Genomic DNA, 17,990 nt, shown 5'->3' with positions numbered 1-17,990 from the left:
GCAGGGCTGGTGGTGCCTGGTTGTCAAAGAGGAAGGGTGTGTGCATAGGGACCCCCAAATCTCTCTTGCAGCAATCGTGTAAGTCGCCCCCAAAAGCTGTGCTCTCCTGCCTCGGACAAGCAGCAGTGAAACCAATAGAAGATTAGTAGCTCAGGGTTGGACTGTGGGGGTCCTTGGTGGTCCCTGAGCAGACCTTTCATGGCCCAACTAGGGAACATCATCAGTGTTAGAAAGGAGGGATGGTTGTGGAGAAGAGGAGGACAGCTGAGGGGCCCTGGGTGCTCTCTGAGCCTGGTGGTTTTCTTGCAGACGTTTCGTAACCCAACTAGGAAACATCATCAGTGCTAGAAGGGAAGAAGGTATGTGAAGTGGAAGAGGAGGAGAACTGAGGGTTCCTAGGTGCTTTCTGAGCTTGGTGGTTGCAGAGTTTCATGGCCCAAGTAGGTAATAATATCAGAACTAGAAGGGAGTGGGGTTTATAGAGAGGAGGAGGAGGAGAAGGATTGTGGGTGTCCTTGGTGCTCTCTGAGCTTGGTGGTTTTCTTACAGACGTTTCATGGCCCAACTAGAGAACATCAGCGGTACTGGAAGGGAGGGGAGTTCGGAGTGGAAGAGGAGAGGAAAGGAGTAAGGAAGGAGGAGGAGGACCGGGGGGGGGGGTGTCCTTGGTGCTCTTTGAGCTCGGTTATTTTCCTGCAGACATTTCACTGCCAAACTAGGTAACCTCATCAGTGCTGATGCTGGTCTTGTATTCGGGTCTTTTGCCGTGTAAGATTGAGATTGTCTTGGCAACGTTTCGGTGAGATCTCACTCGCCATCCTCAAGCTGGTGTTTTGGGCTTAAAGCGTGATCGGAGCTGCCGTCCCTCTACAAACCTTGGGGGGGGGTGTGGAGTGCTGGTCCCGTTTATGTATATATAAAAGAAGAAATGGACCTTGCTATCTCGGCAATGGCCAAATTGATTAATAGTGTATAAAGGCACATATCTCTTTAATGGTTTTTGCACTCTGACAATGTTAGCAGAGGCTAATGAAAGCGAGTGAGCCATATATTTTAAGTTCTGGAGATCGCAAGGCCAGTTTCTGCTTTTATAACTACGCCTGGAACATATTTTTAGGATAATTCTCTCTATCTATCTATCTATCTACACCAGGGGTAGTCAACCTTTTTACACCTACCGCCAATTTTGTATCTCTGTTAGTAGTAAAATTTTCTAACCACCCACCGGTTCCATAGTAATTGTGATTTATAAAGTAGGGAAGTAACTTTACTTTATACAATTTATAAAGCAGAGTTACAGCAAACCCCTACTGCCCACCATGAAAGCTGGAATGCCCACTAGTGGGCAGTAGGGATCAGGTTGACTACCACTGATCTACACATACGCATGCACGCACCCACACTCCTAAAAATACAAGTTCCAGGTGTCCCTATAAAAGAAGAGAGAGACATTGTGATTAAAATATACATTATCCACTTAGCTTTCGTTAGCCCCTGCTAACATCGTCAGAGTGTAAAAACCTATCATTGAAGAGATATCTACCTTTATACATCATTGACCCATTTGGCCATTGCCCGCGTGATGGGCCCATCCGCCCACCTCCTACTTAAACTAAGCGGATAATTTGTTTTAAGTTCCGGAGCTCGTGATGTCTGTTTCTTCTTTTCTATGGGTGTGTCTCTGTGCATCTTGCCCTGCCAGCGTTTTGGCTGTGGGAGTGTGGTTTTCCTCCTGGGGCAGGGGGGGGGGGGTTGAAGGGGGGGTGTTTCCTTGATTGGGGTATTGCTTTCTGCCTGAATGTCTACATTCATGTTAGCTTGAAACCAACAAAGATGCCCAGCTCCCTTTTTCCCTTTAATTTTTTTTTTTCAAATTCAGTCAAACCTCTGAAGCGTTTCCAGTTTGTTTTTATAAAAAAAAATCGTGTATTTTGTATTCTCTTACATGCAGTTACAGGTATACATTCACACAGTTATTATTCTTATTTATCTTTATCACTTGCACACATTTATTTTTCCATATAGAAGGTTAAAATATACATTCTGGGTTGCTTTGCTCACCATCCCATACACACACTTTATGTTATCACCGCCCTAGTTTTCCTTTCTTTTCTCCCTCCCTTCTCTATTTCCTTCCTTCCTCCTCTCCTTTCCTTCTTCCCTTTCCTTCTTCCCTACTCCTCTCTTCCTCTTCCCCCTCCTACCTTCTCTCCTTCTCCCTTCCATCTTCCTTTCACTTCTTATCTTCCTTTCCTCCTCTTCCTCTCGTCTCCTCTCCTCCTCTCTTCCTTTTTCCCCCTCCCTCCCTTCTCCTTTCTTCCTTCCTCTCTCCTTTCCTCTCTCCTACTCCTCTCTTCTTCTTCCCCCTCCTACCTTCTCCTCCCTTTCATCTTCCTCTCCTCACCTCTTATCTTCCTTTCCTCCTTTTTCTCATCTCCTTTCCTCTCTTCCTTTCTCCCCCTCCTCCCTTCTCTACTTTCTTCCTTCCTCTCTCCTTTCCTTCTTCCTTTTCCTCTCCCCTACTCCTCTCTTCCTCTTCCCATTCCTACCCTCTCTCCTCTCATTCTCCCTTCCATCTTCCTCTCCTCACCTCTTATCTTCCTTTCCTCCTCTCCTCTCCTCCTCTCTTCCTTTCTCCCCCTCCCTCCCTTCTCTACTTTCTTCCTTTCTCTCCTTTCCCTTTCCTTCTTCCCTACTCCCCTCTTCCTCTTCCCATTTCTACCCTCTCTCCTCTCATTCTCCCTTCCATCTTCCTCTCCTCATCTCTTTCTTCCTTCCCTCCTCTTCCTCTCCTCTCCTCTCCTCTCTTCCTTTCCTTTTCTGTTGTTGTGGTTATCTCTTTTCAATTCTCAACTGGTGTGTTTTCCGGATGATATGAAGCACTTCAAGTTTTATGCTCCTTGTTTCAAATCTCCTGAAACCTCTCGGGTGAACCGATCTGGCTATTGTGCCGTTAAGACTCCCAGAAGATTTCAATCTTTCGTCTTGTTAACGATCCAGCCTCGCCATTGGAATATATTGTCCTCTCTCCACCGAGCAGCCTCCTCCGTGTTTTGTTCTTTGTTACACCAAACATTAAATAACGAGGAAAGAAAAAAGAAAAATCTGGACCTCGCGCTTTTTCTGTACTTCTCCCACACGGTCAATACGTTACTTATTGCTGCAAAAGCTATTCTACGGTAAATTGCTCTTTATTTTATTAACCAGAGATGCTTATGCAAATGGACTTGCCCCTTGCATAGAAGGAGTCAGCTGGTCATCAACAGAGAGGACCCATAATCCACATTAAGCAACTGGCTTGGTAGTACAATGTAAAGTCTTGGAGCTGTCAATCCGACTAAATCTTCCAAGTCTTGAAAAATCTCGAATTTAATCTTTTTGTAAACTGAGATGAAGAGTCCATTTGGGTCAAATATGTTCTTTTCCCTGCGGAGATCTGGGTCAGGGGTCAACTCCCCAGAAACCCAGCAGGCTCTGGCCATGAGAACAGGCTGATGGAAATATTCCCCACTGTTTGATCGGGTCCCAGCAGCTCAGAGACAATAACAGATGTAATAATACAGGTGTAGTAGTGCCTTTCAGGAGAATGGAGTGGAATGGAGCAGAGAGAAAACAATAGAATAGATAATAGAATAAAGTAGAATAGAAAGTAGATTAGAATAGACAATATAGAATAGAATACAGAACAGAGAATAGAATAGAATTAATAGAGAACAGAACAGAATTACCGGTAATAGAGAATAGAATAGAATTAATAATTAATAAAATAGAATTAATAGAGAATAGAGTTGAATAGAATAGAATTAATAGAGAATAGAGTAGAATAGAATTAATAGAGGATAGAATAGAATTAATGAATAAAATAAAATTAATAGAGAATATAATAGAATAGAATTAACAGGGAATGGAATAGAGTTAATGAATAAAATTAATAGAGAATATAGTAGAATATAATTTAATAGAGAATAGAATAGACTAGAATACAGAATATAGTAGAATAGAATTAATAGAGAATAGAATAGAACAGAGCTGGAAGGAACCTTAGAGATCTTGTAGTCCAAACTTCTAGTCCTTGAATTACAATTGCCCTTGGGATCAGAGTTTCCATCGCTAAGCATGGTGGTTGTTTAGTAAATTGTGGCTGATTTTACAACTTTTTGTCACAATTGTTAAGTGAGCCGTTGCCATTGTTAACTGAATCAGAGGGTGGTTGAGCAAATCTGACTCTCCCCACATAACTTCGCTTGCCAGAAACCAGCCAGGAAACTCACAGTTGTTGATCAGCCGACCCTGGGATGCTGCAACCATCCTAAATAACATAATGGATGGCCAAAACCATCTAAACTTTGATGATGTGAACATGGGGATGCAGTTGTAAGTACAAGGACCGGCCTTAAGCCACTGTTTCTCAGCACCCTTGTGACTTCAAACAGTAAATGAGTGGTTGTAAGGGGAGGACTACCTTATGCGGTTGGGCGAGTAATTGCCTGACATGAGGTTATAATTGTCAAGATGGGCCCCGTCCATCCCATGAGCCATGGCTTCCTTCCCCAGGTGAGGGGGGATGCGGTTGAGTTGAGTCCCCCCCAAAAGAAAAGTTGCCACCGGCCAGATTAGCTAAGAAGTTTAAAAACATGTCAGCCAGATGTTAGAAATGGAACCAGACACCAGGTACATATTACCACATGTGGACATGTGCAAAAGCAAAGAAATATTGGACAAACATGGTTAGAAAAAAGGTTAAAGTAGCACCTGGATTATAAACCAGAAATATCTTGTTACCTGAAAAGTATAAGGGCAAATTTATATTTAATATTATGTGTTTTGACAGCAGCAACAATGATTTCTAGATGACCTCCAAGGTCCCTTCCAACTCTGTTAAATCTTGTTATCTGTAATACAATACAATACAATAGCAGAGTTGGAAGGGACCTTGGAGGTCTTCTAGTCTAACCCCCTGCCTACACAGGAAACCCTATACCATTCCAGACAAATGGCTATCCAACATCTTCTTGAAGACTTCCAGTGTTGGGGCATTCACAACTTCTGGAGGCAACTTCTGTTCCACTGATCAATTGTTCTCACTGTCAGGAAATTTCTCCTTAGTTCTAAGTTGCTTCTCTCCTTGATTAGTTTCCACCCATTGCTTCTTGTTCTACCCTCAGGTGCCTTGGAGAATAGCTTGACTCCCTCTTCTTTGTGGCAGCCCCTGAGATATTGGAACACTGCTATCATGTCTCCCCTAGTCCTACTTTCCTGCAACCGTTCTTCATATGTTTTAGCCTCTAGTCCCCTAATCAGCTTTGTTGCTCTTCTCTGCACTCTTTCTAGAGTCTCAACATCTTTTTTACATTGTGGCGACCAAAACTGGATGCAGTATTCCAAGTGTGGCCTTCCCAAGGCCTTATAAAGTGGTATTAACCCTTCACGTGATCTTGATTCTCTCCCTCTGTTGATGCAACCTAGAACTGTGTTGGCTTTTTTGGCAGCTGCTGCACACGGCTGGCTCCTATTTAAATGGTTGTCCACTAGGACTCCAAGATCCCTGTCCCAGTTACTACTATTGAGCAAGGTACCACCTATACCGTACCTGTGCATTTCGTTTTTCTCGTCTAAATGTAGAACCTTACTCTAGAAATGGTGTAAGAAATTGTGTAGGGTCTCCTGCTTGGGCAGGAGGTTGGACTAGATGACCTCCAAAGTCCCTTCCAACTCTTTTAAATCTATTATCAGAAATGGTGCAGGGTCTCCTGCTTGGGGGAGGTTAGAGTAGATGACCTCCAAGGTCCCTTCCAACTCTGTTAAATCTATTATCTATCAGAAATGGTGCAGGGTCTCCTACTTGGGTGGGGGGGTTGGACTAGATGACCTCCAAGGTCCCTTCCAGCTCTGTTAGTAATCTGACTCCCCCCCCCTTCCCAGCCGGGGGAGGAGCCCGCGGGGGCCTCACCTGAGCAGGGGCGGTGACGGGCGGGCGGCGCAACCAATGAGCGCCCCGCCTGCGCTCACCTGTGCACCTCGGCAGCGGAGCGAGCGAACGAGCGAGCGGACGGCGGGCAGGGCGAGCGGAGCGGCGATGGCGGCGCAGGGCTGGCTCTGGGGGTGCCTCTTCTTCGCAGGTTGGGGTAAGGAAGCGGGGGTGGGGGGCGATCGGGGGCTGGGGAGGAGGGCAGGCAGCCCAGACACGGGATCAAGCTCTTGGGGATTGCGGGAACCTCCCGGGGGGGGGGGGGAGAAACCAAGAAAACTCCCATTAAGAATGGGGGCCACGGAGGGAAATTGGGGTGACTAAGTAACCCCCACTCCATCCCGTGCCCCTCCCCCATGTCTCCCCCCTCCCGATTGTCGCCTTTTATTTGACCGCATTGACTTTCCCAAACAGAATAAGAGCTGGAAGGGACCTTGGAGGTCTTCTAGTCCAACCCCCTGCTCAAACAGGAGGCCCTCTAATTCTTTTTGGGGCGGGCAACACTAGCTATTGTATGACTGGCGGGGCTCCTTTTGATTGATTTGCTTTTGATTGATTTCCAAGATTTCTCTCTCTTCCTCCTCTTCTGCTTGCCTTTTGTTTTTAATCTTGGTTTCTGGAAGGAGCGGCTGGAGCTAAGCCATGGTTTGTTTAAGCAAGGGTAAAGCAGCGAAGGCATGAGTTGAGGTTGAGTATAAACCCGTGTTTGTCAATCATGCCACTCTAAGATGGGGGGGCTTCAATTCCCAGAATGCCCCAGCCAGCAAAGCTGGCTGGAGCATTCTGGGAGTTGAAGTCCACCCATCCTAGGGTGGGCAAGATTGTGAAATGCTCCTTAAAACTCTCAAAGCTGCATGGATTTCGTGTCAAGTGTCTTTTGGTTTCCTAAAAAAAAAAAAATACAAAATGCTAGACTGTATCCGTATCGTTTGTTGTTGTTGTTGTTATTTGCGAAGTTGTGTCCGACCCCATGGACAATGTTCCGCCAGGCCTTCCTGTCCTCTGCCATCCTCCGGAGTCCATTGAAGCTCACGCCGGCTGCTTCGGTGACTCCATCCAGCCCACTTCCTTCTCTGCCATCCCCTTTTTCTTTGGCCCTCCATCGTTCCCAGCATGAGGCTCTTCTCCAGGGAGTCCTTCCTTCTGTATCATAGACACCCCCCAAAAATCCCAGTTTGAACCAATCCAAACTTCAGGCTAAACTGGCCTCTGACTTTGAGATGTTAGTTGGCAAACTTTTAATTTAATTGTCTTCAAATCCTGCCCCGCTTTCTAGCTTGGGGATCTCTTTGGCTCGGTTTGGCTGTTTGCAGTTTGCAAAAAATAATAATAATAATAAAAGTTTCAAAAGGTGAATGTCCAACCGAGCTTTGGCGGAGGGAGGGGTAGTTTCAGGGCTAACTCCCGCGGGACGGCGTGGGTGGACAAAACAGGATTTCATTCCTGATAAATTCACCAATGAGCTCGAAACCAAAGCCCGAAAAGGTACCGGGCACTTTTGAGTCACTTTTCTCTCTTGAAAAATAATTGTTGAAAGGGAGGGCGAGAACAAGACGCATCATGTTTCTGTTGTTTTTGCAAGGCACACCCAGGTTTTTCTGGAAAGGTGAGCGGGCACACGGACCCCCCCCCTTTCCAGGCCTGGCCTGGGCCAGCTCTAGTTATTCCTCCTGTTGTTGGGGAGGGTATGTCTTGGGGATTTAGGATCTCGGCATTCCCGAAGGCTTTTTCCAAAGGGGTTAAGGACAATTAATGATCAAAGTCTGGAAAACCACAGTAGAGAATGGTTGAGTTCCCTTCAAACTCGATCTGGCTTGGTATCGCAGGAATATTCATGCCACGTTAAAAAAGGGAAGCATCGGGAAGGTAAAGAGGGGCTCTGCCTGTTTTTCTGTTGTTGTTGATGCTCATCAGAAATAAAGGAAAAGAAAGAAAGGAAAGAGAGGGAAAGAAACAAAGAGAAAGTGAGAAAGAAAGAGAAGAGAAACAGACGAGAAAGAGAGGATAGGAAATGAAACAGAGAAAGAGGCAAAGAGAAAGAGACAAAGAGTGTCAGAAAAGAGGAGAGAGAGAAACAGACAGAAAGAAATATAAAGCATAAAAGAGATAAAGAGAAAGAAAGAAAGGAGAAAGGAACAAAGAGCAAGAAAGAGACAGAGAAGAAAGAAAGAAAGAAAAATGAAAGAGATAGATAGAAAGGAGAAGAAAGAAAAAGAGAGAAAGAGAAAGAGGAAAGAAAGAGAAAGAAAAAAAGAAAAAAGAAAGAAAGGGGAAGAAAGGTTGGTTGCTTGCTTGCTTTATGGTAGCTTCCAGTAATCTTTGCACAGTGGATATTACTGTAATGACAATGTAAAAAAGCAAGAAGAAAATACCTGAGGACCAATGAATCTGGTATTTACTACCATTAAAGCAAGATGGCTGGAACATTGAAAAGATTGGGAGATTACCGGCTGCTGACCTGGAGCCAAAAAGTTAGAAGTCAAGTGGAAAGGTGTGATATAACAGGGAGAGAAAGGCCAGGGAAACTAGGACAAAAGTAGAACTAGGAGACATAGGATTTCCCCACTTCACAGGGCAGAAAATGGGGCCAGCCTGTCTGAAGTTTCCTGTTGAAATGCAGATTGCCCTTTTCTAAGTGTTAAAAGCAAATAAATCTCTCTCCCTTCCTCAGATATATCTATATTCCCCCAGAATATTCATTAACGGATGCAGTTATTCTGGTTAATCTGAATTTCCCAAGTTTTGTGGGGTGGCGTGAAAGATTTCAGCAATGTAGCACCTTCGATCCCGTTCTCTCCTCCTGAATGTTTGGCCAGGGTTTAGAACGGGCAAAAGGAAGGTCCTGAAGTCATCAGCAGAAGCTAAATTGGCAGGAAACGATTCCTGATCCCTTCATTTCTTGCTTTGGGCCTGGAGTTTTGCCTAACAGAAGCCCCAGGTGGGTATTTGCATTCCTGAGAAAGTGTGAGACAACAAAAGGGAATGACTCACTTCAGAGAGAAGCTAAAGGGGAAGATTAAGAATTTTATTTAGTTTCTTGTGTGTGGCTCAATTATTTTCACTCAGGGGGGAGGGTGGAAAGGAAGGAAGGAAGGAAAGAAGGAGAAGGAAGGAGAAAGGATGAAGGAGGGAGGGAAGGAAAGAAGGAGAAAGTAAGGAAAAATGGAGAAGGAGAAAGGAAGAAGGAGGGAGGGAAGGAAAGAAGGAGAAAGAGTAAGGAAAAAGGAGAAGGAAGGAGAAAGGAAGAAGGAGGGAGAGGAAGGAAGGAGAAATAGAAGAAGGAAGGAAGGAGAAATAGAAGAAGGAAGGAGAAAGAGGAAGGAGGGAAGGAAGGAGAAAAAGGAACGAAGGAGAAGAAAGACAGGAGGGAGGGAGATGAAGGAAGGAAGGAGAAATAGAAAAAAGGAAGGAGAAAGGAAAGAAGGAAGAAGAAAGGATGGAAGGAGAAGGAAAGAAAGGAGAAGGAGGAAGGCAGGAGGGAGGGAGGAAGGAGAAAGAAGAAGAAGGGAGGGAGGGAAGGAAGGAGAAGGAAGGAAAGAAGGAAGGAAGGAGAAAGAGAAGAAAAGATAGGAACAAGGAGAGAGAAAAAAGAAAGAAAGAGAAAAGAGAGAAATAATGTTAACTAACTTCTGTTTACAGTCATCTTAGCACAGGTGCCCTTACTACTAGAGTAGCAGCCCTTTCACTATTTGGTGAGTTTTGGGGGAAACGGGAGCCTGGCTTTTCCGTGGGAAGAGAGAGAGCGACTAACAATATTGGCCATCTAACTTTCCTTTTTGGCTTCATCCGTGCCAAGCTCAGAGGTGCCAGGTCAGAGCAGGGTTGGAGAGAGGGAGGATGGGAAGGCAGGCCTCTTTGGGAGCTGTCAATTAGAATAGAGCTGGGAGGGACCTTGGAGGCCCTCTAGTCCAGCCCCCTGCTCAAGCAGGAGACCAGATACCATCCCAGACATGTAGCTGTCCAGTCCCTTTTTAAAAACCTCCTGTGATTAAACTCCCACGATTTCTGGTGGCAAGCTGTTCCACTGATTAATTGTCCTCACTGTTAGGAAATTCCCCCTCAGTTCCAGTTTACTTCTCTCCTTGATTAGTTTCCATCTGTTGCTGCTTCTCCTGCCATCAGAATCAGAATAGAGCTGGAAAGGACCTTGGAGGTCTTCTAGTCCAGCCCCCTGCTCAAGCAGGAGATCCTATACCATTCCAGACAAGTAGCCTTTCCAGTCTCTTCTTAACAACCTCCAGGGATGGAGCACCCACCATTTCTGGTGGCAAGCTGTTCCACTGGTTAACTTTCCTTACTGTTAGGAGTTTTTCCTTAGTTCCAGGTTGTTTCTCTCCTTGGTTGGTTTCCATCCGTTGTTTCTTGTCGTGGCTTCTGGTGCTTTGGAAATAAATTGACCCCCTCCTCTTTGGGGCAGCCCCTCAAATACTGGGAAACTGCTATCTTGTCAGGGGTGGGCTATGAATTTCCCAAAGGGGCCACAGGAGAAACTAGAATTATTCCGGAGGGCTGAATCAACACGGCTTTGAAGTTGTGTAGCACACAGGCACACATGCACACCAGTGGTGGGTTTCAAAATTTTTAGAACCTCTTCTGTAGGTGTGGCCTGCTTTGTGGGAGTGGCTTGCAGGCCATGTGATTGGGTGGGAGTGGCTGCCAGCCATGTGACCGGGTGGGCATGGCCAACTTGTAAAATGTGGTGAAACTCATTTAACAACGCTCTTGCTTAGCAACAAAAATGTTGGCTCAGGAACTCTGGCATTGAAGTGTGCGAGTCTTAAAGCTGTCAAGTTACAAGACCCTTGCACCCCTAACCCTTTAGGGAAAAAAACCCCAGGGGTGTTCAAACTTGACAGTTTTAAGACTTGTGGACTTCAACTCCCAGAATTCCTCCTCTAGTCATGTTGGCTCAGGAACTCTGGAATTTGAAGCACGCAAGTCTTAAAGCTGTCAAGTTACAAGACCCTTGCACTCCTAACCCTTTAGAAAAAAAAAAACCCAGGGGTGTTCAAACTTGACAGCTTTAAGACTTGTGGACTTCAACTCCCAGAATTCCTCCTCTCGCTCTTCATCTTGATGATGTGCGGACGGGTGGGGGGAGGGAGCTGGAAACGGTTCTAAATGGCACAGTAGATTTGTGGAACCTCTTCTATCGAAGAGGTAATTTGAAAATAAAAACATAGCAGTCACTTTAAAAATAAAAGCAATGTATTGTGTGCTTGCCATACACTTACAGGTAGTATTTCAATGACAACCCCAGTTGCGCTCCAGATTTTTGTTGCTAAGCGCATCGTTTCTTTTGCCCCGTTTTACGACCTTTCTTGCCACAGTTCTTAAGTGAATCGCTGCCGTTTGTTAAGTCAACAACACTGTTGTTAAGTGAATCTCGTTTTTCCCGTTGACTTTGTGCATCCGAAGTACTTAAAACCAGCAGAATAAAAGGGGGGGGGATGATAATGCCGCTGCTGACAAATACAGTCCACAGCTCAACAGTATTTGGAGGTTCTACGCAAGTCCTCGTCTTACGGCATTTTTGTTTAGTGACCATTTAAAGTGACAATGGCACTGGAAAAAAGCTGCTTGTGGCCATTTTTCTTTTTAATTTTTAATTTTAAACACTTAACCACAATGACACAAACATACACAAAACTTATAATATCGGAGCTACACGTTCCTTCTTACAGCAGGTATCTATCGGTGCATCTTTACAAATATTGTTTCTCTCAATTATAATTCTAATTTTACTCTTAAAATCCTTGTATTTCTCACTCTTTTGCTTAGCAGCCTCTGTGTGATCATCCGTGTCAGACAGTCTTTGTTACTCTTCTTCTTTTATATGTCTTTTTCTACTTTTTGTAAATCCTGCTTTTCCTACGTTGTTTCCTGCTTCTTCTATAATACAAATTACATTTCCCAAATTCTTACTTCCTATTTCTATCCTCTAACCCCTTAAACCGTCTCCCCCAAATTAAACAGTACCCTGTTTCCTCCTTTCCGTGAATTTCCTCGGTCAATTTATGCGTTCTCTGCGCATCCTAAGATCTTCCCGTTATTCTCTCATCTTCATTCGGTATTGTGTTATTCTTCCATTTCTGTGCGTATGTTATTCTGGTGCTTGTGGCCATTTTTCACACTTATGACCGTTACAGTGTCCCCGTGGTCAAAATTCAGCCGCTTTGGCAACTGACTCAGATTTATGATGGGGTCCTCTTTTGCAAAGTCCCTTGTTTTTAATTGTATAAAATACAAATAAAAGAAAATAGGAAATTAAGGGCGGGAAAAGGGACGGGGGGGGGGGAGAGAAGGGGGTGTTGGATACAAGGAGGAAGAAAAAAGCAGGGGGGGGGAGGCATTGACTTCTAACTCTTCCTAGCCCAGGACAAGATAAACACACTCTTTGCTTTTACACATTAATCTATTGACTAGCCATTTCTATAACACCGAATCTTTCCAATCCACAAACCCAAGATCAAAGTTTCATTGGTTTTTTTTTCTTCCACAGCACAAATTCCATTTCACAGTTTCGGTTGCAAGTTGGCTTCCCTCGAACTGACTTCGTACTTAAGTGGAGAGTAGAGGGAATGTGCATAAGTGCACTGACAGGTGCCTATCGTCCCCCTCCTTGTGTTTGTTCCCCCTTTTATTCTGGTTCTCGTTTTACAAATTCCAATAAATAAATAAACATAAATAAGAACTTGTTTTTTTTCCTTTGATTGAAGTATTCAATTTAAGCACCCCTGCTTTATCTTCCTTGCTATGGAAATAACGTGTATTTCTATTTGCATCTAGTCATCTGTTGTTTTTTTTTGAAAAGTTTTTTTGTTTTGGTTTCCCATAACCACTCTTACATCATTAATCTTACAATGTGTCATCTGGGTACAGTCTTTGTGTCATCATATTTAACAGTTAAATCATTTTAATCTACTTTTATTTTAATCTATTTATACATTTACATTTCAGTTACCTTTTAATTCAGCTCCTCCCCTATAATTCTACATTTTCCCCCAAATTATTCAGTTTTCTGTTTCTATTTTGTGTATATTCATTTTCTGTCCAGTGATAAAAACATCCCCATAGCTTATAATTCTCTGATTCTTCCTTCTCTTTAATTGCCAACGTTAATCTTTTCATTTCTGCACACTCTAATGAGGGAATTTTTCCCCCAACATTTTTCAGCGCAGTGCAGAATAAAATTACAGCCTCAGCTCAGCCAATAGCAGCCATTTCCATAACCCCAAACCCTATTAACTTCCACCTGTCTTACCCCTTTTCTTTTATTTTTATTTCTATTTTATAGTGGGATGATTTTAATAAAGATGGGAGCGACTAATCGGTTTGAGTAGGCAAGAATATTGCCGACCCTGGGACCCTTGGTGTTCTCGGAGCTTGGTCATTTTCTTGCAGACGTCTTATGACCCAACTAGGGAACGTCATCAGTGTTAGAAGGGAGTCATGTTTGCTCTTTGTTTATGCACAAGTGTTGGTGGGTGTGTTCTTGGTGATTCCTAGATTAGGCTGTTGTTGTCTGATTGCTCGTCAAAGCTGGTAGTTCCTTAATCAGAGTAGTATTATTTATGACTTGATTGGTTTGGTACTACAGGGCAAGCCTCTTAAGTGTAGTTAGTGTGCAAAATGAGAGCAAATCCTGTTGTATTTTCAGTTGGGCACTTGGCTTAAGAGGTTGTTGTAATTCGATTTATAATTTTAACACAGGCTCGGGGGGGGGGGGAGGGTACCCGCACAGAACATGGGTGAGGTCTGTTTCCTGCGGAATCTTCTAGAGTTTGCTTTGTGCAAACTCTGAATGGGGAAACAACCCCTCCCCCCCCACTTCACCTAGTCCTTCTGGTTAATAAACAGCCTTTCCCACCCTCTGCCTCTCTGGCCAATGGGTCCAAAGTTACACAAGTTTTGAGGCCCAAGAGATTTCATTTCATTTCTTTCTTTCTTTCTTTCTTTCTTTCTTTCTTTCTTTCTTTCTTTCTTTCTTTCTTTCTTTCTTTCTTGTTCCCCTCACTCTAACCTTTACCTATCCATCCTTCCTTGCTTGCTTGCTTTTTCTTTCTTTCTTTCTTTCTTTCTTTCTTTCTTTCTTTCTTTCTTTCTTTCTTTCTTTCTTTCTCTCTCCTTTGCCCCACTCTTAACCCTTCCCTATCTCTCCTTCCTTCTTCCTCCCTCCCTTTTTCCTTCCTTCATTCCTCCCTCCCTTTCTTCTTTCTTTCTTCTTGCTCTTTTTCTCCTCCACTCTAATCTTCGTTATCTCTCCTTCCTTCTCCCCCCTCCTTCTCTCCCTTTTTCCTTCCTTCCTTCCTTCCTTCCTTCCTTCCTTCCTTTCTTGTTGCTCTTTTTCTCCTTCACTCTAACCTTTCCCTATCTCTCCTTCCTTCTTCCCCCCTCCCTCCCTCCATTCCTTGTCTTTCTTTTTTCTTTTTCTTCTTCTTGATTTTTCTCCTCCACTCTAATCTTTCCCTATCTCTCCTTCCTTCTTCCCCCTCCTTCCCTCCCTTTTTCCTTCCTTCCTTCCTTTCTTCTTGCTCTTTTTTTCCTCCACTCTAACCTTGCCCTATCTCTCCTTCCTTCTTCCCCCCCTCTTTGATTTACTAACCACCCCGACACAAATGAAAAGAGTAATCAAAACTCCCTCCAGAATAAAAGTGACCAGCAACTTACTTACTTACTCAAGTTCCCAGAGAGCGGTCAAGTCCTCACGGTCTTACGTGAGGCTAGTATTGTGGAGGTCACCTGAATCCCAGTGGGCTGCTGTTCCACAGGACAGCTGCCAGGACAGAGAAGGAACTGTTCTGAGTCCCATCCCTGGGAACTGAAACTGGTGGTGCCACGAATAAACCACTCTTGTGGTGGAGTTTGGCTGGACGGAATGTGATGGAGCTTCAGAAGAAGTGGAGATGATGGCCAGAAAGTGGCAGGGGGTGAAAGCCCCTTGAAGAAGGCTAGAGGGCCAACAGTCAGATTATTCCCAGAAAGGGGTCCTCCAAAATGTTGGGGGATAAAACCCCACTCAACCCTATCAAGATTTTTTATAGCCATTTATTTAACAGATTGACAGAGTTGGAAGGGACCTTGTAGGTCATCTAGTCCAACCTCCTGCTCAAGCAGGAGACCCTACACCATTTCTGACAGGGGGCAGTCCAGTCTCTTCTTGAAAGCCTCCAGGGATGAAGCTCCCACAACTTCCGAAGGCAACTTTTGTTCCATGGGTTGATGGTCCTCCCTGTCAGGAAATTCCTCCTTATTTCTAGGTTGAATCTCTCCTTGGTCAGTTTCCATCCATTCTTCCTTCTCTGGCCTTCGGGGGCTTTGGAGAATAGCTCGACCCACTTCCTCTTCTCTGTGGCAGCCCCTGAAATATTGGAAGATGCTCTCCTGTCTCCCCTGGTCCTTCTCTTCCCTAGACCAGCCAGGCCCAGTTCCTGTAACCATTCTTCATATATTTTAGCCTCCAGTCCCCTCATCATCCTGGTTGCTCTTCTCTGCCCTCTTTCTAGAGTCTAAACCTCTTTTTTATAGTGTGGGGACCAAAACTGGATGCAGGATTCTAGGTGTGGCCTTACTAAGGCTTTACAGAGTGGTATTAGGACCTCCCTTGATCTTGACTGTATCCCTCTGTTAATGTAGTTTAGGATTGCATTGGCTTTTTTGGCTGCTGCCACACATTGTTGGCTCCTATTTAATTGGTTGTTTATTAAGACTCCAAGATCCCTCTCACTGCTATTAAGCCTGGTGCAGCATTAATGGGACATTGCTCTCCTGTCTCCCCTGGTCCTTCTCTTCCCTAGACCAGCCATGGCCAGTTCCTGCAACTGTTCATCATCTGTTTTGGCTTCCAGTCCCCTCATCATCCTGGTTGCTCTTTTCTTCACTATTTCTAGAGTGTCAACATCTTCCTTCCTTCCTTCCTTCCTTCCTTCCTTCCTTCCTTCCTTCCTTCCTTCCTTCCTTCCTTCCTTCCTTCCTTTCCTTCTGATCTCGGAGCAACAACCTGGGATGGGGAAGCCACCTTGACGTACAGTCCTGTGAAAAAATCTGAGGGAATCTGCACAGCCTCATCCTTGTTTTCTAGAATGTTCCTTGGCCTCCCTAGGTTTTTTCTGGAATTATAAATGGAGGTTCGCTTTGCCCCAGAGCTGGGAAAGGTCACAGATGATGCTTACAAAACCCTGGGAAGCTGCAACTGGTGGCAGCTCCTCGTTTAGTGTCCCACGTTTACAACGACCATTAAAAACGTGACTTCCAATCGGTCCTCGCACTTACAACCGATGCAGCTTCCCCACAGTCACGGGATCAGGATTAGGTCGCTTGGTTCAGAAAGATTACCAGGTCCAAACAGAAATACATGCTATTTCCATTTATTTTTTTAAAAAAGGAAGATAAAGCAGGAATGGTTGAATTGATGAGTCAAAAAGGAAAATATGTATGTTTCAGCACGTTTTTTCCCCTTGGAAATCACTTCTGGACTTTGTGCTTGGGGTGAAAAAGAAAGTGAAACGTTGACTTTGGTTCTGTTGATCCGAATGTTTTGACGTCATAGAAACGGATGGTTAAATATTAATGTGTAAAAGCAAAAAAGTGGAGGCTGGAGTGTTTTTAATCTTGTACCAAACTACAAGTCAGAAGTCAATGCCTTTCTCCTCCTTTTTTCTCCTTGAATCTCACACCTCCTTTTCCTTCCCTTCATTTCCTACTTCTATTTTGTTTTCTTTGTATTTTATATGATTAAACGAATATTTGTTTTTTTAAAGTTGCTTGGCCTCGAACTCGTATTTACGATGGTTGTAGCATCCTGGGATCATGCAATGTCCCTTTGCACCCTTCCCAGCCAGCTTTTGACAAACAAAGTGATTGAAAGACCGCCCGATTCGCTTAACAACTGCAACAATTCCGTTAACAACCACAGGGGGAAACGACGGTAGAATAGGGCATAATTGCTTTAGCCACCGCCTCGCTTAACGATGGAAATACTCCTCTCTGTTGTGGTCATGACTGCCTGGGAGTTCCTTCCCTGAGTAACTCCGTAGTGCCGAATTGGACGGAGGTTTACGTAATGTTAATTTACAGAACGGCAGCTTCCTCGGGGACTTGACTTTCCTGGTTCAAGGTTCAGAATACTTTCTGTCCTTCAGGAATGCTGTCCTCTCCAATTACTGGTTGGGTGGCAAGTAGCATCGTTTGGCTTGTAGACGTCCAGGAGAGGTTGGCTGCTCCTTCTTTCAAGAAGAGACTGGAGTACCATCTGCCAGAAATGGTGTAGGTTCTCCTGCTTGGGCAGGGGGTTGGACTAGATGACCTACAAGGTCCCTTCCAACTCTCTTAAGCCATATCTGATTCATAAAGAAGCCAAAGATGGTATGATTAAATGGATGCAAAATACAAACTAGACAGTAAATTTCTACAGAGCCGTTTAATCCCCAAATCCCAGCATTGAGAGAGCACAGTGGCTAGATTGAGGTATTGCAGTCTAATTCTGCCGACTGACAGCAGTTCGATCCTGACCGGCTCAAGGTCGACTCATCCTTCCATCCTTCCGAGGTGGTGAAATGAGGACCCAGATTGTTGCGGGCAAGAGGCTGATATTTGTAAACCGCTTAGAGAGGGCTGGAAAGCAGTGTGAAGTAGTATGTAAGGCTAAATGCTATTTTCCTTCCTTCCTTCCTTCCTTCCTTCCTTCCTTCCTTCCTTCCTTCCTTCCCTCCCTCCCTCCCTCCCTCCCAGTGGCCACAATGCATTATTGCAGGCTAATTCTGGCTATTGCCAGGAGTTCAATTCTCACTGACTCAAAGTTGACTCAGCCTTCTGTCCTTCCAAGGTGCGTAAATTGAGGACCCAGATTGTTAGGGGGCAAGAGGCTGACTCTGTAAACCGCTTAGAGAGGGCTGGAAAGCACTGTGAAGCGGTATATAAGTCTGAGTGCTCTTGTTATTAACTGTCAGTTGGACTCAATGCCAAATCGGGCAAAGGTGCCATAAATTGCCAATCAATCAATAAGCCCCCCCCCCCCCCCGGG

At 44.6% G+C, this 17,990-nt stretch overlaps 1 protein-coding gene across 1 annotated transcript in view; it reads left to right on the top strand.

Moving 5' to 3' along the window:
- Positions 1-6,022: 6,022 nt before the first annotated feature.
- F11R (F11 receptor) overlaps positions 6,023-17,990 on the top strand; it is a 34,880-nt gene continuing 22,912 nt past the window's right edge. Inside the window, exon 1 of the mRNA XM_087703079.1 lies at positions 6,023-6,125. Coding sequence (XP_087559205.1) covers positions 6,077-6,125 — 49 coding nt within the window. The 5' untranslated portion in view covers positions 6,023-6,076. The remainder of the gene's footprint in view (positions 6,126-17,990) is intronic.

Source organism: Thamnophis sirtalis, unplaced genomic scaffold (genome assembly GCF_051295495.1).
Source record: "Thamnophis sirtalis isolate CommonGarterSnake01/CBP01778 unplaced genomic scaffold, rThaSir2_p1.2 scaffold_19, whole genome shotgun sequence".
NCBI lineage: Eukaryota > Metazoa > Chordata > Lepidosauria > Squamata > Natricidae > Thamnophis > Thamnophis sirtalis.
This window is presented reverse-complemented; position numbering and strand designations above follow the sequence as displayed.